This window comes from Pseudophryne corroboree, chromosome 8 (genome assembly GCF_028390025.1).
Source record: "Pseudophryne corroboree isolate aPseCor3 chromosome 8, aPseCor3.hap2, whole genome shotgun sequence".
NCBI lineage: Eukaryota > Metazoa > Chordata > Amphibia > Anura > Myobatrachidae > Pseudophryne > Pseudophryne corroboree.
The window spans coordinates 138,224,146-138,245,559 of record NC_086451.1 but is presented as its reverse complement, the minus strand read 5'-3'; the positions used below and the strand labels follow the sequence as shown (position 1 = coordinate 138,245,559).

The 21,414-nt window shown below is 49.1% G+C and overlaps 1 protein-coding gene across 1 annotated transcript in view; it reads left to right on the top strand.

Annotated features, from left to right (window-relative positions):
• Positions 1–21,414, top strand: part of NOX1 (NADPH oxidase 1) — a 173,775-nt gene that overhangs the window by 45,738 nt on the left and 106,623 nt on the right. The window contains exon 2 of the mRNA XM_063936966.1: positions 14,281–14,376. Coding sequence (XP_063793036.1) covers positions 14,281–14,376 — 96 coding nt within the window. The remainder of the gene's footprint in view (positions 1–14,280; positions 14,377–21,414) is intronic.

Here is a 21,414-nt window from a genome sequence, read left to right as displayed (position 1 = left end):
GCAGGGTGTCATGTGTCCCCGGGCCATGCTACTGACAAAGGTCACGGGCCGGCCGCCACCTTCCACTACGCCAGTGGTGGCCCGCATGCGGCTCTATCTATCTCCGCATACGGCTCGTAAGCTCCTGCGGCGCCTCCCGCTGCCCTAGTCTGCAGTACCCGGCGCCGGCCTGTGATCCAATCAGAGCTTGCGGTATGGCAGCCTATCAGGAGTCTTAGCTACCGGTCCGCGAACTCTGACTGGCTCATGGACCGGCGCCTAATTAGAGAGAATCAACGCCGCCGGACAGTGGAAACTGAGGGCCAGGAGAGGCGCGCTGCGCTCTCCTCCCCTCACAAGCAGCAGAGTGAGCAGAGTGAGCAGAACAGCAGCGCGGCGGTGAGCAGCACTTGGGGGGACTCAGTGTGGGCACATGTGTATCTTACACTGGGGGCAAATCTGGCACTGGGGAGACATGTATCTGGAATCGGGGGCATATCTAGCAGTGGGGGCATATCTGGCACTGGGGGGACATGTGTATCTTACACTGGGGGCATATCTGGCACTGGGGAGATGTGTATCTGGCAGTGGGGGCATATCTGACACTATGGGGACATATATGTATCTGGCACTGTGGAGGAATATATGTATCTGGCACTGTGGGGACATATATGTATCTGGCACTGTGGAGGAATATATGTATCTGGCACTGTGGGGACATATATGTATCTGTCACTGTGGGGACATATATGAATCTGGCACTGTGGAGGAATATATGTATCTGGCACTGTGGGGACACATATGTATCTGTCACTGTGGGGACATATATGAATCTGGCACTGTGGGGGCCTATATATTTTTGGCACTGTGGAGGCACCCATTTTTTGGTGTTTTTACATGTATGTGGCACTGTACAGGGGCTTTATTTGTATGTGGCACTGTACAACATGACTAAAAAATAAGATTTTACTTACCGGTAAATCTATTTCTCGTAGTCCGTAGTGGATGCTGGGGACTCCGTAAGGACCATGGGGAATAGATGGGCTCCGCAGGAGACATGGGCACTTTAAGAAAGAATTTAGATTCTGGTGTGCTCTGGCTCCTCCCTCTATGTCCCTCCTCCAGACCTCAGTTAGAGAAACTGTGCCCGGAAGAGCTGACAGTACAAGGAAAGGATTTTGGTAATCCAGGGCAAGATTCATACCAGCCACACCAATCACACCGTATAACTTGTGATAAACTTACCCAGTCAACAGTATGAACAATAAGAGAGCAACAGGTCTACCCTGATTCAACCATAACATAACCCTTATTTAAGCAATAACTATATACAAGCATTGCAGAAGAAGTCCGCACTTGGGACGGGCGCCCAGCATCCACTACGGACTACGAGAAACAGATTTACCGGTAAGTAAAATCTTATTTTCTCTAACGTCCTAGTGGATGCTGAGGACTCCGTAAGGACCATGGGGATTATACTAAAGCTCCCAAACGGGCGGGAGAGTGCGGATGACTCCGCAGCACCGATTGAGCAAACACAAGGTCCTCCTCGGCCAGAGTATCAAACTTGTAGAACTTTGCAAAAGTGTTCGAACCTGACCAAGTAGCCGCTCGGCAAAGCTGTAATGCCGAGACCCCTCGGGCAGCCGCCCAAGAAGAGCCCACCTTCCTAGTGGAATGGGCCTTAACTGATTTTGGCAGCGGCAATCCAGCCGCAGAATGAGCCTGCTGAATTGTGTTACAGATCCAGCGAGCAATAGTTTGCTTTGAAGCAGGAGCACCAAGCTTGTTGGAAGCATACAGGATAAACAAAGACTCTGTTTTCCTGACCCTAGCCGTTCTGGCTACATAAACCTTCAAAGCCCTGACCATATCAAGCAACTCGGAATCCTCCAAGTCAGTAGTAGCCACAGGCACCACAATAGGTTGGTTTATATAAAAGGATGAAACCACTTTTGGCAAGAATTGTGGACGGGTCCGCAATTCTGCTCTATCCGCATGGAAAACCAGATAGGGGCTTTTATGTGACAAAGCCGCCAACTCTGACACACGCCTAGCCGAAGCCAAGGCTAGCAGCATGACCACCTTCCACGTGAGATATTTCAATTCCACCGTTTTGAGTGGTTCAAACCAGTGGGATTTTAGGAAACTCAACACCACGTTAAGATCCCAAGGTGCCACTGGAGGCACAAAAGGGGGCTGAATATGCAGTACTCCCTTTACAAACGTCTGAACTTCAGGTAGAGAAGCCAGCTCTTTTTGAAAGAAAATTGATAGGGCCGAAATCTGGACCTTAATGGAACCCAATTTTAGGCCCAAATTCACTCCGGACTGTAGGAAGTGGAGGAAACGGCCCAGCTGGAATTCCTCCGTAGGAGCATTTCTGGCCTCACACCAGGAAACATATTTTCTCCATATACGGTGATAATGTTGAGCTGTCACGTCCTTCCTAGCCTTTATCAGCGTAGGAATGACCTCCTCCGGAATGCCTTTCTCCGCTAGGATCCGGCGTTCAACCGCCATGCCGTCAAACGCAGCTGCGGTAAGTCTTGGAACAGACAGGGCCCCTGCTGCAACAGATCCTGTCTTAGAGGAAGAGGCCACGGGTCCTCTGTGAGCATTTCTTTCAGATCTGGATACCAAGTCCTTCGTGGCCAATCTGGAACAATGAGGATTGTTCGCACTCCTCTTTTTCTTATTATCCTCAGCACCTTGGGAATGAGAGGAAGAGGAGGAAACACATAGACCGACTGGAACACCCACGGTGTCACCAGGGCGTCCACAGCTACCGCCTGAGGGTCTCTTGACCTGGCGCAATACCTCTGTAGCTTTTTGTTGAGGTGGGATGCCATCATGTCCACCTGTGGCAGTTCCCATCGTGTTGTAATCTGTGCGAAGACTTCCTGATGAAGTCCCCACTCTCCCGGGTGGAGGTCGTGTCTGCTGAGGAAGTCTGCTTCCCAGTTGTCCACTCCCGGGATGAACACTGCTGACAGTGCGCTTACGTGATTTTCCACCCAGCGAAGAATTCTGGTGGCTTCCGCCATCGCCACCCTGCTCCTTGTGCCGCCTTGTCGGTTTACATGAGCCACTGCGGTGATGTTGTCTGATTGAATCAGAACCGGTTGGTCGCGAAGCAGGGTCTCCGCTTGACGTAGGGCGTTGTATATGGCCCTCAGTTCCAGGATGTTGATGTGAAGGCAAGTCTCCTGACTTGACCACAGACCTTGGAAATTTCTTCCCTGTGTGACTGCGCCCCAACCTCGGAGGCTTGCATCCGTGGTCACCAGGACCCAGTCCTGAATGCCGAACCTGCGGCCCTCGAGAAGGTGAGCACTCTGCAGCCACCACAGGAGCGACACCCTGGCCCTGGGGGATAGGGTGATTAACCGATGCATCTGAAGATGTGATCCGGACCACTTGTCCAGTAAGTCCCATTGAAAGGTCCTCGCATGGAACCTGCCGAAGGGAATGGCCTCGTATGATGCCACCATCTTTCCCAGGACTCGAGTGCAGTGATGCACAGACACCTGTTTTGGTTTTAATAGGTTCCTGACCAGTGTCATGAGTTCCTGAGCTTTCTCTATCGGGAGATAAACCCTTTTCTGGTCTGTGTCTAGAATCATGCCCAGGAAAGGCAGACAAGTTGTAGGGACCAACTGCGACTTTGGAATATTTAGGATCCAGCCGTGTTGCCGTAACACTTCCAGAGAAAGTGCTACGCTGATCAGCAACTGCTCTCTTGATCTCACTTTTATGAGGAGATAGTCCAAGTATGGGATAATTGTGACCCCTTGCTTCCGCAGGAGTACCATCATTTCCGCCATTACCTTGGTAAATATTCTCGGTGCCGTGGAGAGACCAAATGGCAACGTCTGAAATTGGTAATGACAAATCCTGTACCACAAATCTGAGGTACGCCTGATGAGGCGGATAAATGGGGACATGAAGGTATGCATCCTTTATGTCCAGAGACACCATAAAATCCCCCCCTTCCAGGCTTACGATAACCGCTCTCAGCGATTCCATCTTGAACCGGAACCTTTTCAGGTACATGTTCAGGGATTTTAAATTCAATATGGGTCTGACCAAACCGTCCGGTTTCGGGACTACAAACATGGTCGAATAATAACCCCTTCCTTGTTGAAGGAGGGGAACCTTGACCACCACCTGTTGAAGATACAATTTGTGAATTGCAGTTAACACTAATTCCCTCTCGTGGGGGGAAGCTGGCAGGGCCGATTTGAGGTATCGGTGAGGGGGCATCTCTTCGAATTCCAGCTTGTATCCCTGAGACACAATCTCTATTGCCCAGGGATCTAACTGGGAGTGAACCCACTTGTGGCTGAAATTTCGAAGACGCGCCCCCACCGGGCCTAGCTCCACCTGTGGAGCCCCAGCGTCATGCGGTGGATTTTGTAGAGGCAGGGGAGGACTTTTGTTCTTGGGAACTAGCTGTGTTATGCAGCTTCTTTCCTCTGCCCCTGCCTCTGGCAAGAAAGGATGCACCTCGGACTTTCTTGTTTTTCTGAGATCTAAAGGACTGCATTTGATAATACAGTGCTTTCTTAGGCTGTGAGGAAATATATGGCAAAAAATTTGACTTTCCAGCAGTAGCTGTGGAGACCAGGTCCGAGAGACCGTCCCCAAACAACTCCTCACCCTTGTAAGGTAAAACCTCCATATGCCTTTTTGAGTCGGCATCACCTGTCCATTGCCGCGTCCACAGGACCCTTCTGGCAGAAATCGACATAGCATTGATTCTAAAACCCAGCAGACTAATGTCTCTTTGAGCATCTCTCATATATAGGACAGCGTCCTTAATATGCCCCAGGGTCATTAATATAGTATCCTTGTCTAAGGTATCAAGTTCCTCAGATAAGGTATCCGTCCATGCTGCTACAGCACTACACACCCAGGCCGACGCGATTGCCGACCTCAGTAAGGTACCTGAATGTGTATAAATGGACTTCAGGGTACCCTCCTGTTTTCTATCCGCAGCATCTTTGAGGGTAGCCGTATCCTGTGACGGCAGGGCTACCTTCTTGGACAAGCGTGTTAAAGCCTTGTCCACTCTAGGGGAGGATTCCCAGCGTAACCTGTCCGTTCCCACGATGCAGGGAGTCTGTTGCCAGCAGAGCTCCCTGAAAATAAAAAAACTAACAAAATACTTTCTCACAGCAAGCTCAGGAGAGCTCACTGAACAGCACCCAGCTCGTCCGGGCACAGTCTCAAACTAAGGTCTGGAGGAGGGACATAGAGGGAGGAGCCAGAGCACACCAGAATCTAAATTCTTTCTTAAAGTGCCCATGTCTCCTGCGGAGCCCGTCTATTCCCCATGGTCCTTACGGAGTCCCCAGCATCCACTAGGACGTTAGAGAAATGGGGTTATGACACAACATCATACTCCTACAAACGTGAAACCAAAAGGTGTGCGCAAAAAATGGGGTGTGGCCTTTGGCGCTCATGATATGGCTCTTAACCTTGACTACAGATCTTTTCTGGCTCTTTGCCACTGACTGATTGGCCACCCCTGCACTAAACAGCTCTGCTGAAGCCGCGGCAACACCGACAAATTTATAATAAAGTATCTTTGGGATAATTTACACCAGGCCTCATTTTTTTTTTTTATTAATAAATATTTTTTAAACAAAAAAACCTCCATTTAAGATGTCGCCATTAGTTATGGGCCAGTCCCCAGGCTAAAAGTTGCCAGCCAGCCCCTGAACAGGAGACACAGCTTCTATCTTGCTGTACCTCCTGGACTCCTGCCTCTATTCCTCCTCCACTTTGTGCATGGTTCCTGAGAACTTCTCACCCTGTTTGCTTTCTGTGCTTCCTCATGCTTTGCCAGGGAATCCTGACTGTTTTTATAAGTAAATTATTCCTCAAAACAGAAAACTATATAAATAACTCACCCAGCAAAGAAAACATAATGTATTTACAGTAAAGTTACAAAGTCTACAAAGGCTTGTCTCTGAAACTTGTGCCCTTGTACAGTGTGCCAAATGTAGGTGTGTGATTAGATATAAAAAAAACTGTTACAGGCTGCTTCCTGCTTTAGGTGCCTGCCATGCCTAATAAGACAAATGTTGGAGCTGATGGAGTTTTTATTGCATACAGTATGAGACAAGTGCCTCACTGGGTGTTGTATTTGTGTACATCTGGATGAAAACAAAACAAGAAAGTAATCACACAATTGGATAGAATAATACCTAATAATGTGATGATATTTTCATAACAGTATTGTCATCACCAAAAACAGTGTCTATAACATAAACACCAATATGCTAACAATAGAAATAAAAAAATAGATACAAGTGCGGACCAATCCCATTTTTATTTTCAAGGAATTATGGGGGGGGGGGGGGGGGGGGAGACAGTGGGATACAATGGAAACATCAAAAATATTCCGAACTTTTTTAAAATTGTCTTTATTAATACCAACAGAAAGTACAAATGTGTGAATAATGTAGCATACATATAAACTAATAAAATGTTTTCTATACAGTAAATGTATATGAGAATACAGAGATTACCAATAATGATAAACCAGTTATGTTAAAGTTTAGCTTTCTTAGTTCCCCAGAGGGGTCTGGGGAATGTGTATCAAACTTTATTATATGCTTTTTTTAATGGGGTTAAATCCTTTATGACAAAGAAATTAGAGTGCATATAAATTTGGAGCGATGAGCGATTCTGTGTACACCCTGGAATGAGTTTTATGATGGATGGAACAATCATATTCCATCCTTCATAAGCTTAAACAAGGTCACTAGCAATATCACTAGGGGGTTATTCCGAGTTGATCATTCGCTAGCTACTTTTTGCAGCCATGCAAACGCATAGTCACCGCCCACTGGGGAGTGTATTTTAGCTTTGCAAGTATGCGAACGCCTGTGCAGCCGAGCAGTACAAAAACAGTTTGTGCAGTTTTTGAGTAGATCTGAACTTACTCAGCCGCTGTGATCACTTCATCCTGTCCGGTCCTGGAATTGACGTCAGACACCCGCCCTGCAAACGCTTAGGCACGCCTGCGTTTTTCCAACCACTCCCAGAAAACGGTCAATTGACACCCATCCTTCTTCCTGTCAATCTTCTTGCGATCGGCTGTGCGAATGGATTCTTTGTTAAATCCATCACCCAGCAACGATCCGCTTTGTACCCATAAGACGCGCCTGCGCATTAAGTGACCTGATTGCTGCGCTGCAAAAAACGGCAGGTTGCGATCAGGTCGGAATGACCCCCTAGGTGTGATGTGTAGCACATCAAACCTAGCATCCATCACTAGCGACCACAGGAACGCACAATCACCTGTACACACTGAGCGATGTAGGTGATTTGACATTATGAAAGTCAAATCGGCCGGACATCGCTCCAGTGTGTACCCAGCTTCACTTGGGACTAGAGACGAGCAGTCTGGATTCCAAGGAATCCGGATTTCTCCAAACACCAGGGATCCGAGTCCACCTGAGCCTCAGTTGAAGCGTTGCCACCAGACTCAGATCCCACATCGAGGCCAAATGTCATCCTCTTGGCGTCGGATTCTTTCGGGACATGTATTCTATATAAGGCTTCGCGGACGTGACTTGGTGCCATTTCATACTAAAGCACACTGCCATGTTTTGCGCTGTATTAGCTGTGCTGTGTCCACAAGTGGCTGTGCTCTAGTGACTGTATATAGAGGCACACTGACTGCATGCTGCCATTTGCTGTGCTATACTCTGCTGTATTAGCTGTGCTGTGTCCACAAGTGGCTATGCTGTATAGTGACTGTATATAATAGTATGCTGCTGTATGCTGTGCTATACTCTGCTGTATTAGCTGTGCTGTGTCCACAAGTGGTTGTGCTTTATAGTGACTGTATATAGATCTGTTGTTTGTACTGTTCTATGCACTGTACTTTGTGGCAATGTTTCATAGATGTGCTATAAACTGTCATGTGCTACTGCTCTGTGGGCGGAACTGCCAAAGACAACGGAGTCAGTTGCTGCCGGGCTCCAGCCCTGAGGGGGGCACTTCCTCCATTGTCGCCTGGCTGTTCCGTGCCTTTCCTGCTGTAATAGAGAGAGGAGTTGCCGAGTGGAGAACAGCATCAGTAGAGGCTGGCAGTGTGTACAGCCCAGGGCCTAGTTACAGGCAGCGCCGCATTACCCAGCCCAGCTTACCCACCATCACCACCGCTAGCTGCAGCACTAACATCGGTGGGGTACACCAGCTCCTCCTCGCACCACCACATACAGAAAGCTGGGCAGCGCTGCAGCTGCCCACCTGCTGCTGTGACCAACCAGGAGCCAGCAACTTGGAAACAAGAAATAGCAGTGCGGGGAGCAATGATGGCTTCGACAAGTTAGCGGGGAGCGGAGAGGCAGAGGTATGGGATGGGGCAGGGTGCAGGGCTGGTAAGGGGCTGAGTGTCCTGTTGCTAGGTACTGTAACAGACTGACAGGTAACTGCCTAGAATGCTTGTTGCAGTCACCACTCACAGGGTCTATTTACTAAACCTAACCCTGTCTCTGCTTTCTCCTGTCCGTGTCACCCCTGTCCTGTCCTGTCCCTGTCACCTCTGTGCTGGCCCTGTCTCCCCTCTCTCCTGTCCGTGTCACCCCTATCCTGTCCCTGTCACCTTTGTGCTTGCCCTGTCTCCCCCCTCTCCTGTCCCTGTGACCTCTATCCTGTCCCTGTCACCTCTGTGCTGACCCTGCCTCCCCTCTCTCCTGTCCCTGTCACCTCTGTCCTGTCCCATCTTTGTCACCTCTGTGCTAGCCCTGCCTCCCCTCTCTCCTGACCACCCTGTTATGTCCCACCCCTGTCATCTTTGTACTAGCCCTGTCTCCCCTCTCTCCTGTCCCTGTCACCCCTGTCCTGTCCCATCCCTGTCACCTTTGTGCTAGCCCTATCTACCCTTTCTCCTGTCACCCCTGTCCTGTCTCATCCCTGCCACCTCTGTGTTCATCCTGTCTCCCTTCTGTCCTGTCCCTGTCACCACTGTCCTGATTTTGTCACCCATGCCCTGTCCCATCTCTGTCACCCCCGTGCTGGCCCCGACTTCCCTCTCTCCTATCTCTTTGGTACCTCTGTCCTGGTACCTCTGTCCTGGTTCTGCCCAAGTTACCGCTATCCTGTCCCTGTCCCCTCTGTCCTGGCACTGTCACCTTTGTCCTAGTCCTGTCACATCTCTCTTGTCTCTGTCACCTCTATCTTGGTTCTCTATCTTGGTCCTGTAATTTTTGTTCTTCCCCACTGTACTGTCGCTGTCATCTCTGTATTAGCCCTGTCACCTTTGTCCTGTCCCTGACACCCTTCTCTCCTGACCCATCTGTTCTGTCATGGCCCTCTCACCCCTGTCCTCTCCCTGTCACCTTTGTCCTGTCCCTGACACCCTTCTCTCCTGACCCATCTGTTCTGTCATGGCCCTCTCACCCCTGTCCGCTCCCTGTCACCTTTGTCCTGTCCCTGACACCCTTCTCTCCTGACCCATCTGTTCTGTCATGGCCCTCTCACCCCTGTCCTACACCTGTTCCCTCTGTTCTGTCCTGTCCGCACTGTCCTGGTCCTTTCATCTCAGTACTGGCCCTGTCACCCCTGTCCCTCCTGGTCTAACACCTCTGCCCTAGCCCCAAAATTATATATAATTTTACCTTTTTTCAAGGGGTGGGGGCACCAAACTCTAACTTGATTCCGGGCAGCGGGGAGGAACTTACGCCACTACTGCTGCCTTTGGCCGATGTCGGTGAAAACAATATTGTGAGCTGAGGTGGTCAAAATTGATTGTAAAAGACTGTGAGTTAATGTTAGTAATAGTCTTAGGGGGCCATTCAGACCCGATCGCTGCTGTGTGTTTTCGCTCAGCAGCGATCGGGTATGAACTGCACATGCATATGCACCGCAATGCGCAGACGCAAGGTCCCCCCAGCGACGGGGATTGGCGGGCAGAGACGGGATGGCCGAAAAAAGTGATCGCACCAGCGATCATAAGAAGATTGACAGGAAGAGGCCGTCTGTGGGTGTCAACTGACCGTTTCCTAGGAGTGTCCGGAGAAACACAGGCATGTCCAGCCGTTGGAAGGGAGGGTTCCTGATGTCAGCTCCAGGCCGGATCATCGCACTGGAGGATTAAGTCCTGAGCTGTGCAGAGACTGCACAAACTTTTGTTTGTGCAGCTCTCTGCACATGCATTCGCCCCCCTGCACAGCGATTACCCCCTCCCCATGTAAGCGGCGACTACCTGGTCGCAGCAGTGCAAAAAAAGACTACTTGCGACCAGGTCTGAATTTGGCCCCAGAAACAAAAAGAGGCCCAAATTACATAATGAAAAAAATCCAAATCCAAATCCAGACAAGTCTCAGCAGTTCGGCAAATCCAAATCCAACACTGCACAATGAAACAGAGCCAAATCCAAATACAGCAAAAATGGTCCAACGCACATCTCTACTTGGGACTAATGATTACAGCACACCAGAGCATCTGTAGAAATGTAGTACATTCTTAGGGAGAAAGGAGTCATCAATTAACAAGGTAACACTCTGTAAATGCTCCTTCTCCAGCTTTTCAAGCTCATTTAACCCCTTCAGTGGCATGCCCGCAAAATTTCCGGGGCCAGCTGCGCTGTGCAGACTGGAAACCCTGGAAATTTTCCGGGGCATGCCACTGCTCCCTCTCCCTCCTCCTTGCACTCCACTCGGCCGACCCAGTGGATGACGCAATCGCATCGTGATCTCATGACGCGATCACATTGTTCTGTAAAACCCCCGCCAGCCGAGCGGAGTACAAGGGAGGAGGGGGGGAGGATTATAGTGCTGGCAGGCTAGTGCCCGCCAGCAAATGCTACTCCTAGGGACGGCCATCGGTGGGTAAAACCATCTGAAATGGATCCATCGAAGGTTTTAACCATCGATGGTCATCCCTGCTTTACATTACAAATGTAAACCAGGGGGCATGGCCTAATGGGTGTCAGGGGCGGAGCTAAGCTCAGTGCCCTGACACTTTGAGAAAAAAGCAAACAATTTGGTAGCACTGAACCATCAATGGCGGGAAACCATCTGGTTCTCCCCCATCGATTATTTATTTATTATTTATTACCAGTTATTTATACAGCGCACACATATTCCGCAGCGCTTTACAGAGAATATTTGCCCATTCACATCAGTCCCTGCCCTAGTGGAGCTTACAATCTAGATAATGGTAAAAGTATTCGACATCGGTCCAAGACCATCGATGATTTTGAATCATTGATTATCAATGGCCATCCCTAGCTACCCCATGACAACAAGCAATCCCTAAGGCAACAAGCATTCCCTGTGGCAACGAGCATGGATCACAGAGCATAAAACCCCTGGCAAAAAGCATGACACAGCACGTGAAACCCCTGGCAACGCGCAGGTTAAAAAAAAAAAAAAGTCTGCCCTGGGAGGTGTGACCAAATTCAAAAAAGTCACCACTGAAGGGATAAATGTTTCATTCTACGAAATTAAACTTTGTTTTGGAATTTATGAAAGATCATATTCAGCTACTATATTCAGCTAAGAGAGTCTGTCCTCCCATTTGAAAATTTACTTTTGCATTCCAGTATTTTCTGAGATCTGGATACATAGTTTTTGTGCTTTACTTAAAAATGGACACATCTCTGCAAAATAACAGCATAATATCATGCTCTTCCTCAGCTAGTGACCTACTCAATTCCCTACTTGAACTCTCTGGCACTTTCCCTTCATTTGATCACACAAATAATGATAATGAAGTATCAACGCTCTTCTCATCCTGCTACTCTACTACCTCTCCTCTACCCTCACAAATAAATCAATCTCTGTCTCCTGTGCTCATCCCAACCTTAACTAACATTTGTAATCTCTCTCTCTCTCTCTCTCTCTCTGCATACCGACAGCTGGGCGAGCGCAAATGAGCCCCTTGTGGTATCCCTGCACTCGCCACTTTGCGGGCACGATGGCGCGCTAAGCATGCCACGCTAACTATTTTCCCTCAAGGGGGGTCGTGGACCCCCAAGAGGGAGAAAAGGTGTTAGTATGCCGGGTGTCAGGATTCCGGCACTGGTATACTGTGCGCCGGGTTCCCGACAGCCAGCAAACTGAAGACCACCCCTTTAGGAGAGCCCTTTCTTGGTTCCTATCCAACCTATCTTATCGCTCCTTCAGTGTCCGCTTCTCTGAATCTACCTCCTCTGCGCTACCTCTTTCAGTTGAAGTACCACAAGGCTCAGTCTTAGGTCCTCTGCTTTTCTTAATCTATACCTCATCTCTTGGAAAACTAATCAGCTCTTTTGGGTTTCAGTATCATCTATACGGAGAAGATACTCAAATCTACCTATCGTCCCCTGATTTCTCTCTATCTGTATTGGTCCATGTCACTGAATGCCTCTCTGCTTTTTCATCTTGGATGTCATCTCACCACCTCAAACTTAATATTTCCAAAACAGAGATATCAGGTTGGTAACTACTCAATCCTACCCCACAAGCTCGCTGACTAGGTGTACTCCTTGACTCTGAACTGACATTTGTTCCCTACATTCAATCTGTATCAAACTCAAGTTACATGCATCTAAAAAACATATACAAAATATGACCATACCTTTCGCAAGACAATGTGGGCCGCCCAGCACAGAGCAAGGCCTCCCTGCATGCCGTGTCCTTCCCCTCCATTAAAATGCAAGTGCTTCGCTAAACAGCGTAGCGCTCGCATCTTTATGGTAGCCCTCTGCCTTCAATGCCTAGGGCCACCATATTTTGGGTTGCAACAGCTGCATGTTATGTCACGCAGTTGCTGCAGCCCTCCCCGCAAACGGTCCGGACACGCCTCTGTTGTCCAGACTACACCCCCACCCAGAAGCGGATTGTCCACAGGGCCCACAGGGAAGATTCCCGGTGGGCCGACGCATCCGTGGGGCCTGTTTTGTTTGAGGACATGTGGTCCTTTTTATAGACATAATGAATAAGATGCAAAATAATTTGCATATATGAAAATGACTGTGCCACTTAGCCTGTGATTGCAGATGATCTAGTGTATGCTCAGTCTGCCTGCTTGGCTGACATATAAGATTGAGTGAATAGTGATTGGGATACGGTTGGTGTAATAAGCAAGAAAATATATCTTTCTAAAGAATGATATAGTTTCCTAAATTCTGAAGGTGTATCATATAATGTGCTCATAATATTTAATTTAAATTTTTTTTAACTTCCCCCTTGATGCTGACCATGCCCACTATCTGGAAAGTCTTGGGGGGAGGGTGCTGCTGCCATGGCCCATGGCTAGACCTTACACCTCTGGTGCTGCCCATGTGGGGCCACTTTTACAAATTTTTCCAGGGCCGCTTTTTGTTCCCAATCCGCCCCTGCCCCCACCGCCCACACTGCTAAGAAAACGCCACAACGCCAGCACTTAGACTGTGATCACTTGCGACCCCAATTTAAGCCCTCGTGCATGCGCGCAGCGGAATGCACGTATGTGCAGAAGTGCAGAAATCGCCATTGCTAATGAAGCTGAATCTGCCCCTTAGAATATTACTCTGAGGCTTCATTTTCCAGGTGTTTATTGCTTATTACTGCAGGCTTTATTCTGTTATAAACTTGTGCCTAGATATATTCTCATATGTGTGTGTGTCTGTATATTTATTTAACTGTGATATGAGGAAATTATTTACTTGTAAGACAATAAAATAATATAATATGCCAAATGTTAATTTTATTTTATTCCCTTGTATATTGGCCCTCATTCCGAGTTGTTCGCTCGCAAGTGAATTTTAGCAGATTTGCTCATGCTAAGCCGCCGCCTACTGGGAGTGAATCTTAGCATCTTAAAATTGCGAACGATGTATTCGCAATATTGCGATTACACACCTCGTAGCAGTTTCTGAGTAGCTTCAGACTTACTCGGCATCTGCGATCATTTCAGTGCTTGTCGTTCCTGGTTTGACGTCACAAACACACCCAGCGTTCGCCCAGACATTCCCCCGTTTCTCCGGCCACTCCTGCGTTTTTTCCGGAAACGGTAGCGTTTTTTCCCACACGCCCATAAAACGGCCTGTTTCCGCCCAGTAACACCCATTTCCTGTCAATCACATTACGATCGCCAGAACGATGAAAAAGCCGTGAGTAAAATTCCTAACAGCATAGCAAATTTACTTGGCGCAGTCGCAGTGCGGACATTGCGCATGCGCATTAAGCGGAAAATCGCTGCGATGCGAAGATTTTTACCGAGCGAACAACTCGGAATGACCTCCATTATGTTCACATCTTTACCCATAATACATATGTTTACTCTTAACCCTTTCTTGTTCATTTGTTACAGTTTGCCTGGTTGGGGCTGAACATCTTCTTATTTACTTATTTCTTCATGATATATGAAAAGGGGCAGCCATATTCATATACACGGGTTTTACTAGGTGTAAGTATAAATATAACATACTATACAAACAAATATTTCTTTCCCACAGATCTTTGGCAATGCAGAAGAAGAACTAAGCCTTTTAGTAGAAGCAAACAATGTACAATTGGGGGTAAGTCCAAGTTGATCGCAGCAGGAATTTTGTTAGCAGTTGGGTAAAACCATGTGCACTGCAGGGGAGGCAGATATAACATGTGCAGAAAGAGTTAGATTTGGGTGGGTTATTTTGTCTCTGTTCAGGGTAAATACTGGCTGCTTTATCTTTACACTGCAAATTAGATTGCCGATTGAACACACCACACCCAAATCTAACTCTTTCTGCAAATGTTATATCTGCCCCCCCTGCAGTGCACATGGTTTTGCCCAATTGCTAAAAAAATGTCCTGCTGCGATCAACTTGGAATTACCCCCCATATCTCCCTCTGGTCTAAGGCTGGGTACTCACAGAGCGATATAGTGCATTATGGGGGCCATTCCGAGTTGATCGCTCGCTAGCTAATTTTAGCAGCCGTGCAAACGCTATGCCACCGCCCACTGGGAGTGTATTTTAGCTTAGCAGAAGTGTGAACAATTGTATAGATGAGCGGCTACAAAAATGTTTTGTGTAGTTTCAGAGTAGCTCCAAACCTACTCAGCACTTGCGATCACTTCAGACTATTCATTTCCGGATTTGACATCACAAACCCGCCCAGCGTTTGCCCAGCCACGCCTGCATTTTTCCTGGCACGTCTGCATTTTTCCACACACTCCCTGAAAGCGGTTAGTTGCCACCCAGAAACGCCCACTTCATGTCAATCACTCTGCGGCAAGCAGTGCGACTGAAATGCATCGCTAGACCCTGTGCAAAATGACATCGTTCATTGTACCCGTACGTCGCGCGTGCGCATTACGCCGCATGCGCAGAATTGCTGACTTTTAGCCTGATCGCTGCGCTGCGAACAAAATCAGCTAGCGATCATCTCGGAATGACCCCCTATATCGTGCCGTGTGTATACACTATGTAGTGCTGAGTGCGCACGCGCTGGTCGTATCTGATGTTTCTTTGTCGGATGAACATGCAGCTAAGTTTTAGCTAGATAGTACAGTTTCTAGTGCATACTGCACCGTGTGTATGTAACGTACGATATTGTATCTGATTTGCATCATCACAATAAAGTGAGAAGCCAAATCTTATACTATATCTCGTGCTAAATCTATTGTGCTAAATATTATGCTATATCTTACCGTGTGTATGCACTATTTTGTTTGTTCAGGATCTCAGGGAATTTCAAGGAAAAATAGTATCTGATATCTTACCATAGGGGGTCATTCCAACCCAATCGCAGCATGCTTTCATTCGCACAGCTGCGACTGGGTCACTACTGTGCACGCGTGGGGGTCGTAATGCGCACGTGCGTCATTGCCCGGTGACAGCCGTCGCTGGGCAAAGACACTGACAGCGGAAAAAGCAGAGGCAGCGGCGATCACAAGAAGATTGACTGCAGGAAGGCGTTCTGGGGCGTCAACTGACCGTTGGAGACCGTTTCGGGGAGTGGTAAGAAAAACGCAGGCGTGTCCAGGCGAACGGAGGGCGGATGTCTGACGTCAAAGCCGAGTCCATCATCACTGGATCCGTCGCACAGGATAAGTAACTCTTGCCCTGGTCCTGTTTTGCAGGAAACTTTGTTAGCATAGCAGGGCTGCACAAGCGATCGCAGCCCTGCTATGCTGAAATACTCTCCCCCATAGGCGGGGATTAGTTGATCGCACCAGCAGCAAGAAGTTGCTTGGTGCGATCAACTCGGAATGAGGGCCATAGCCAAAATCAAAATCTTAAGGTGCATACACACGGTGAGATTTTACCTCCGATATGGACTCTATAGTCCATATCGGAAGTAAATATAGTGCATATCATGTTTATGCACCTTGCGATGCAGATGCGCGGTCCTGCTGGATCGGCATCGCAATGAAATATAGTGGGTGCAGGCAGGGCCAATACTGTCTATACAGTATGTCCGGCGTCAATATAGTCAGTATCAGCCCCTGCATGGGTCGCACTGTGTGTATGCACCTTTACCGTGTGTACCCAGCTTAATGGTAATCGGTTATGAATGATAAATATGGTGTCACCAAGCATTAACAGCAGCTTCACATGTACTTTATCCATGGGTTGTTTGAAATCGTATCATGCATTGTAACACGTTATTCATATTATTATCATTGTAAATATCGTATCATGCATTGTAACAAGTTATTCATATTATTATCATTGTAAATATCGTATCATGCATTGTAACAAGTTATTCATATTATTATCATTGTAAATATAGTATCATGTATTGTAACACGTTATTCATATTATTATCATTGTAAATATAGTATCATGTATTGTAACAAGTTATCAGTGTCGGACTGGGGCATAAAGTGCCCACTGGGGGAATGCAGTGATAGGGGCCCATACTTAGGGGTGTGGTCAGTCTACAATGGGGGTGTGGCCAACCCCCACAGAGGCTTGGAATACACAATAGACTTGTGCGGTGTAATGCAACATATCTACCATGTATAATACACAGTCTGGAACCTGATCTCTAGAGGAAGGAGTTGGGCCCCAGGCAGTGGGGCCCACCAGTGGTTTCCCCTGTACCCCTGTGGGCCAGTCTGACCCTGCAAGTTATTAATATTATTATCATACTACTATGCTCACTAATATTCAAAATAGCTTCAAGACCACATGAATGCTGCCCAGCTAAACAGAATATAAATGTAATTGTTATTATCAACATTATTTATAACACAAGTACAGTATATTCCATAGCACTTCACCATTTGGAACAGACACAGTAATAAAACAAGCATGTGTATTAAATTAAACACATGAAGCACTAAGAGGGTGTTGCTCACAAGCTTATAGTCTGTTAGACAATATGAATTTCATGCTGTAGGTTAAGTGCTGAATACTGTATTATGGGGGTAATTCCAAGTTGATCGCAGCAGGATTTTTGATAGCAATTGGGCAAAACCATGTGCACTGCAGGGGAGGCAGATATAACATTTGCAGAGAGAGTTAGATTTGGGTGGGTTATTTTGTTTCTGTGCAGGGTAAATACTGGCTGCTTTATTTTTACACTGCAAATTAGATTGCAGATTGAACACACCCCACCCAAATCGAACTCTCTCTGCACAGGTTATATCTGCCCCCCCTGCAGTGCACATGGTTTTGCCCAATTGCTAACAAAAATCCTGCTGCGATCAACTTGGAATTACCCCCTATGTTCCTCCAGTTATGGGAAACCTTGATAATGTGGCTATTGAGGTTTTCTGACTCTTAGCTTATTGCCTATTCACATCACAGGCAGCAGAGCAGGCCTTAACCAATTTGGTGCCCTAGGCAAGATTTTGGCTGGTCCCCCCTAGGTGATATTCCCATCACCAAGCACAGCACACCTCTCCCTTCACAGAGCAGCATCCCATTCAGCACAGTACAGCACCCCTCACCCATCACAGTACAGCACCCCTCTCAACAAAGCGCCCATTCTCCTCACAGCAGAGCACTCCTCACAGCACCCCCCTCCCCTCACAGCACCGTTCTCCTTTCACATAAACCCTCTCCTATCACAGCACAGCACCCCTTTCCCCTAACAAGACAGAACCCCATTCAGCACACTACAGTGTCCCTCACCCATCAAAGTAGAGCACCACTCTCAGCACAGCACTCCTCTCCCCTCACAGCAGAGCACCCCTCACAGTACCCCTCTCCCATCATAGCACCCATCTCCCATCACAGCCATCACCCCTGTCCCCTCACAGAACAGAACCCCATTCAGCACAGTACAGTGCCACTCTTAGCACAGCACTCCTCTCTCCTCACAGCACAGCACCCCTCACAGCACCCCTCTCCCATCACAGCACAGCACCCCTCTCCCCTCACAGAACAGAACCCCATTCAGCACAGTACAGTGCCCATCACAGTATAGCACTCCACTCAGCAAAACACCCTGCTCAACTGAAAGCACAGCACCCCTCTCCCCTCAAAGCACAGAACCCATAACACAGTACTGTACATCACCCCTCACAGCACAGCACACCTCTCTCCTCACAGCACAGCGCCCCTCACCCACCACAGTACAGCACCCCTCTCAGCACAGCACTCCTTTCTCCTCACAGCAGAGCACCTTTCACAGCACCCCTCTCCCATCAAAGCACCCATCTCCCATCACAGCACATCACCCCTCTCCCCTCACAGAACAGAACTCCATTCAGCACAGTATAGTGCCGCTCTCAGCACAGCACTCCTCTCTCCTCACAGCAGAGCACCCCTCACAGTGCCTTTCTCCCATCACAGCACATCACCCCTTTCCCCTCACAGAACAGAACCCCATTCAGCACAGTATAGCACCCCTCTCAGCACAGCACTCCTCTCTCCTTACAGCAGAGCACCCCTCACAGCATCCCTCTTCCATCACAGCACAGCACTCCTCTCACCTCACAGAACAGAACCCCATTCAGCACAGTACAGTGCCCATCACGGTATAGCACTCAGCAAAGCACCCTGCTCAACTGAAAGCACAGCACCCCTCTCCCCTCAAAGCACGAACCCATAACACAGTACTGTACATCACCCCTCACAGCACAGCACACCTCTATCCTCACAGCAGAGCACCCCTCGCAGCACCCCTCTCCCATCACAGCACCCATCTCCCATCACAGCACATCACCCTTCTCCCCTCACAGAACAGAACCCCATTCATCACAGTATAGTGCCCCTCTCAGTACAGCACTGCTCTCTCCTCACAGCAGAACACCCCTCACAGCACCTCTCTCCCGTCACAGCATCCCTCTCCCATCACAGCACAGCACCCCTCTCCCCTCACAGAACAGAACCCCATTCAGCACAGTACAGTGCCCATCACAGTAAAACACTCCACTCAGCAAAGCACCCCACTCAACTCAAAGCACAGCACTCCTCTCCCCTCAGAGCACAGAACCCATAACACAGTACTGTACATCACCCCTCAAAGCAGAGCACACCTCTCTCCTCACAGCACAGCGCCCCTCACCCATCACAGTACAGCACCCCTCTCAGTACAGCACTCCTCTCTCCTCACAACAGAGCACCCTACCCTACACAGCACCCCTCTCCCATCACAGCACAGCACTTCTCTCCCCTCACAGAATAGAACCCCATTCAGCACAGTACGGTGCCCATCACAGTACAGCACTCCACTCAGCAAAGCACCCCACTCAACTCAAAGCACAGCACTCCTCTCCCCTCAAAGCACAGAACCCATAACACAGTACTGTACATCACCCCTCAAAGCAGAGCACACCTCTCTCCTCACAGCACAGCGCCCCTCACCCATCACAGTACAGCACCCCTCTCAGTACAGCACTCCTCTCTCCTCACAACAGAGCACCCTACCCTACACAGCACCTCTCTCCCATCACAGCACCCCTCTCCCATCACAGCACAGCACTCCTCTCCCCTCACAGAATAGAACCTCATTCAGCACAGTACAGTGCCCATCACAGTACATCACTCCACTCAGTAAAGCCCCCAGCTCAACTCAAAGCACAGCACCCCTCTCCCCTCAAAGCACAGAACCCATAACACAGTACTGTACATCACCCCTCAAAGCACAGCACACCTCTCTCCTCACAGCACAGCGTCCCTTACCCATCACACTAAAGCACTCCTCTCAGCACAGCACCCCTCTCTCCTCATAGCAGAGCACCCCTCACAGCACCCCTCTCCCATCACAGCACAGCACCCCTCCCCCATCACACAGTGTAGCACCCCTCACAGTACAGCACATCTCTCCCCTGACAGCACAGCACCCCTCACCCATCACAGTAAAGGCACTGGAAATCTGACTGTGTATTGCCTGGTGTAGGACTGAGTGTGACTGTCACTCCAACATAAACACTATTGTATTGTGTTGCCTGCAGGAGCGGATCTTGGTGCGGGCAAGCAGTGCCTTCGCCCGGGGCGCTGCAGCCTGGGAGCGCGGCCGCAGTCACCCCGCAGGCACCGCCGCCTGCCCGCACCCCGCTCCCTGCTCCACTGCTGCAGCAGACGCCGTGGGCTGTGTTGGCGTCCGCTGCAGCCGTCTCCAGGGACAGACACTAGAGGTCAGTATTGACCTCTAGTGTCTGTGCGGCGCTGCTATGAGAGAGACGTCATGACGTCTCTCCCATAGAGAGGAGCCAGTGGCAAGACGGAGCAGCAGCAGCGATCGGGAAGCAGGAGCGGGGCAGTGGTAAGTATTGTTTTTTTTATTTGTGTGTGTGTGTGTGTGTGTGTGTGTGTGTGTGTGCGCACAACTACTGGGGGCAAAGAAACGGGGCACAACTACTGGGGGCAAAGAAACGGGGCACAACTAATGGGGGCAAAGAAACGGGGCACAACTAATGGGGGCAAAGAAAGAGGGGCCACAACTACTGGGGGCAAAGAAACGGGGCACAACTACTGGGGGCAAAGAAAGAGGGGGCACAACTGCTGGGGGAAAATAAACGGGGCACAACTACTGGGGCAAAGAAACGGGGCACAACTACTGGGGGCAAAGAAAGAGGAGGCACAACTGCTGGGGGCAAAGAAATGGGGCACAACTAATGGGGGCAAAGAAAGAGGGGGCACAACTACTGGGGGCAAAGAAACGGGGTACTACCACGGGGGCAAAGAAAGAGGGGGCACAACTACTGGGGGCAAAGCAACAGGGGTCACAACTACTGGGGGCAAAGCAACAGGGGGCACAGCGACAGGGGGTACAACTACTGGGGGCAAATCAACTGGAGTGCACAACTACTTGGGGCAAATCTGGAGGCACAGCTACTGGGAGCATAACTGTGGCCATGCCCCTATTTTTTTGGTGTGCACAAACTGTTTTGCCACGGGGGGGGGGGGGGGGTGCCAGTGTAAACTTTCGTACTGGGCGCCACAAGTTGTAGAACCGGCCCTGGTTGCCTGTACCTGGTAACTTGTGTGAGGCACACCACATGCACTTGACTAACTTTAGAGATACAGCAGCGTCTGGTCGGCCACCCCTGCTTTTCTTGGCTTCT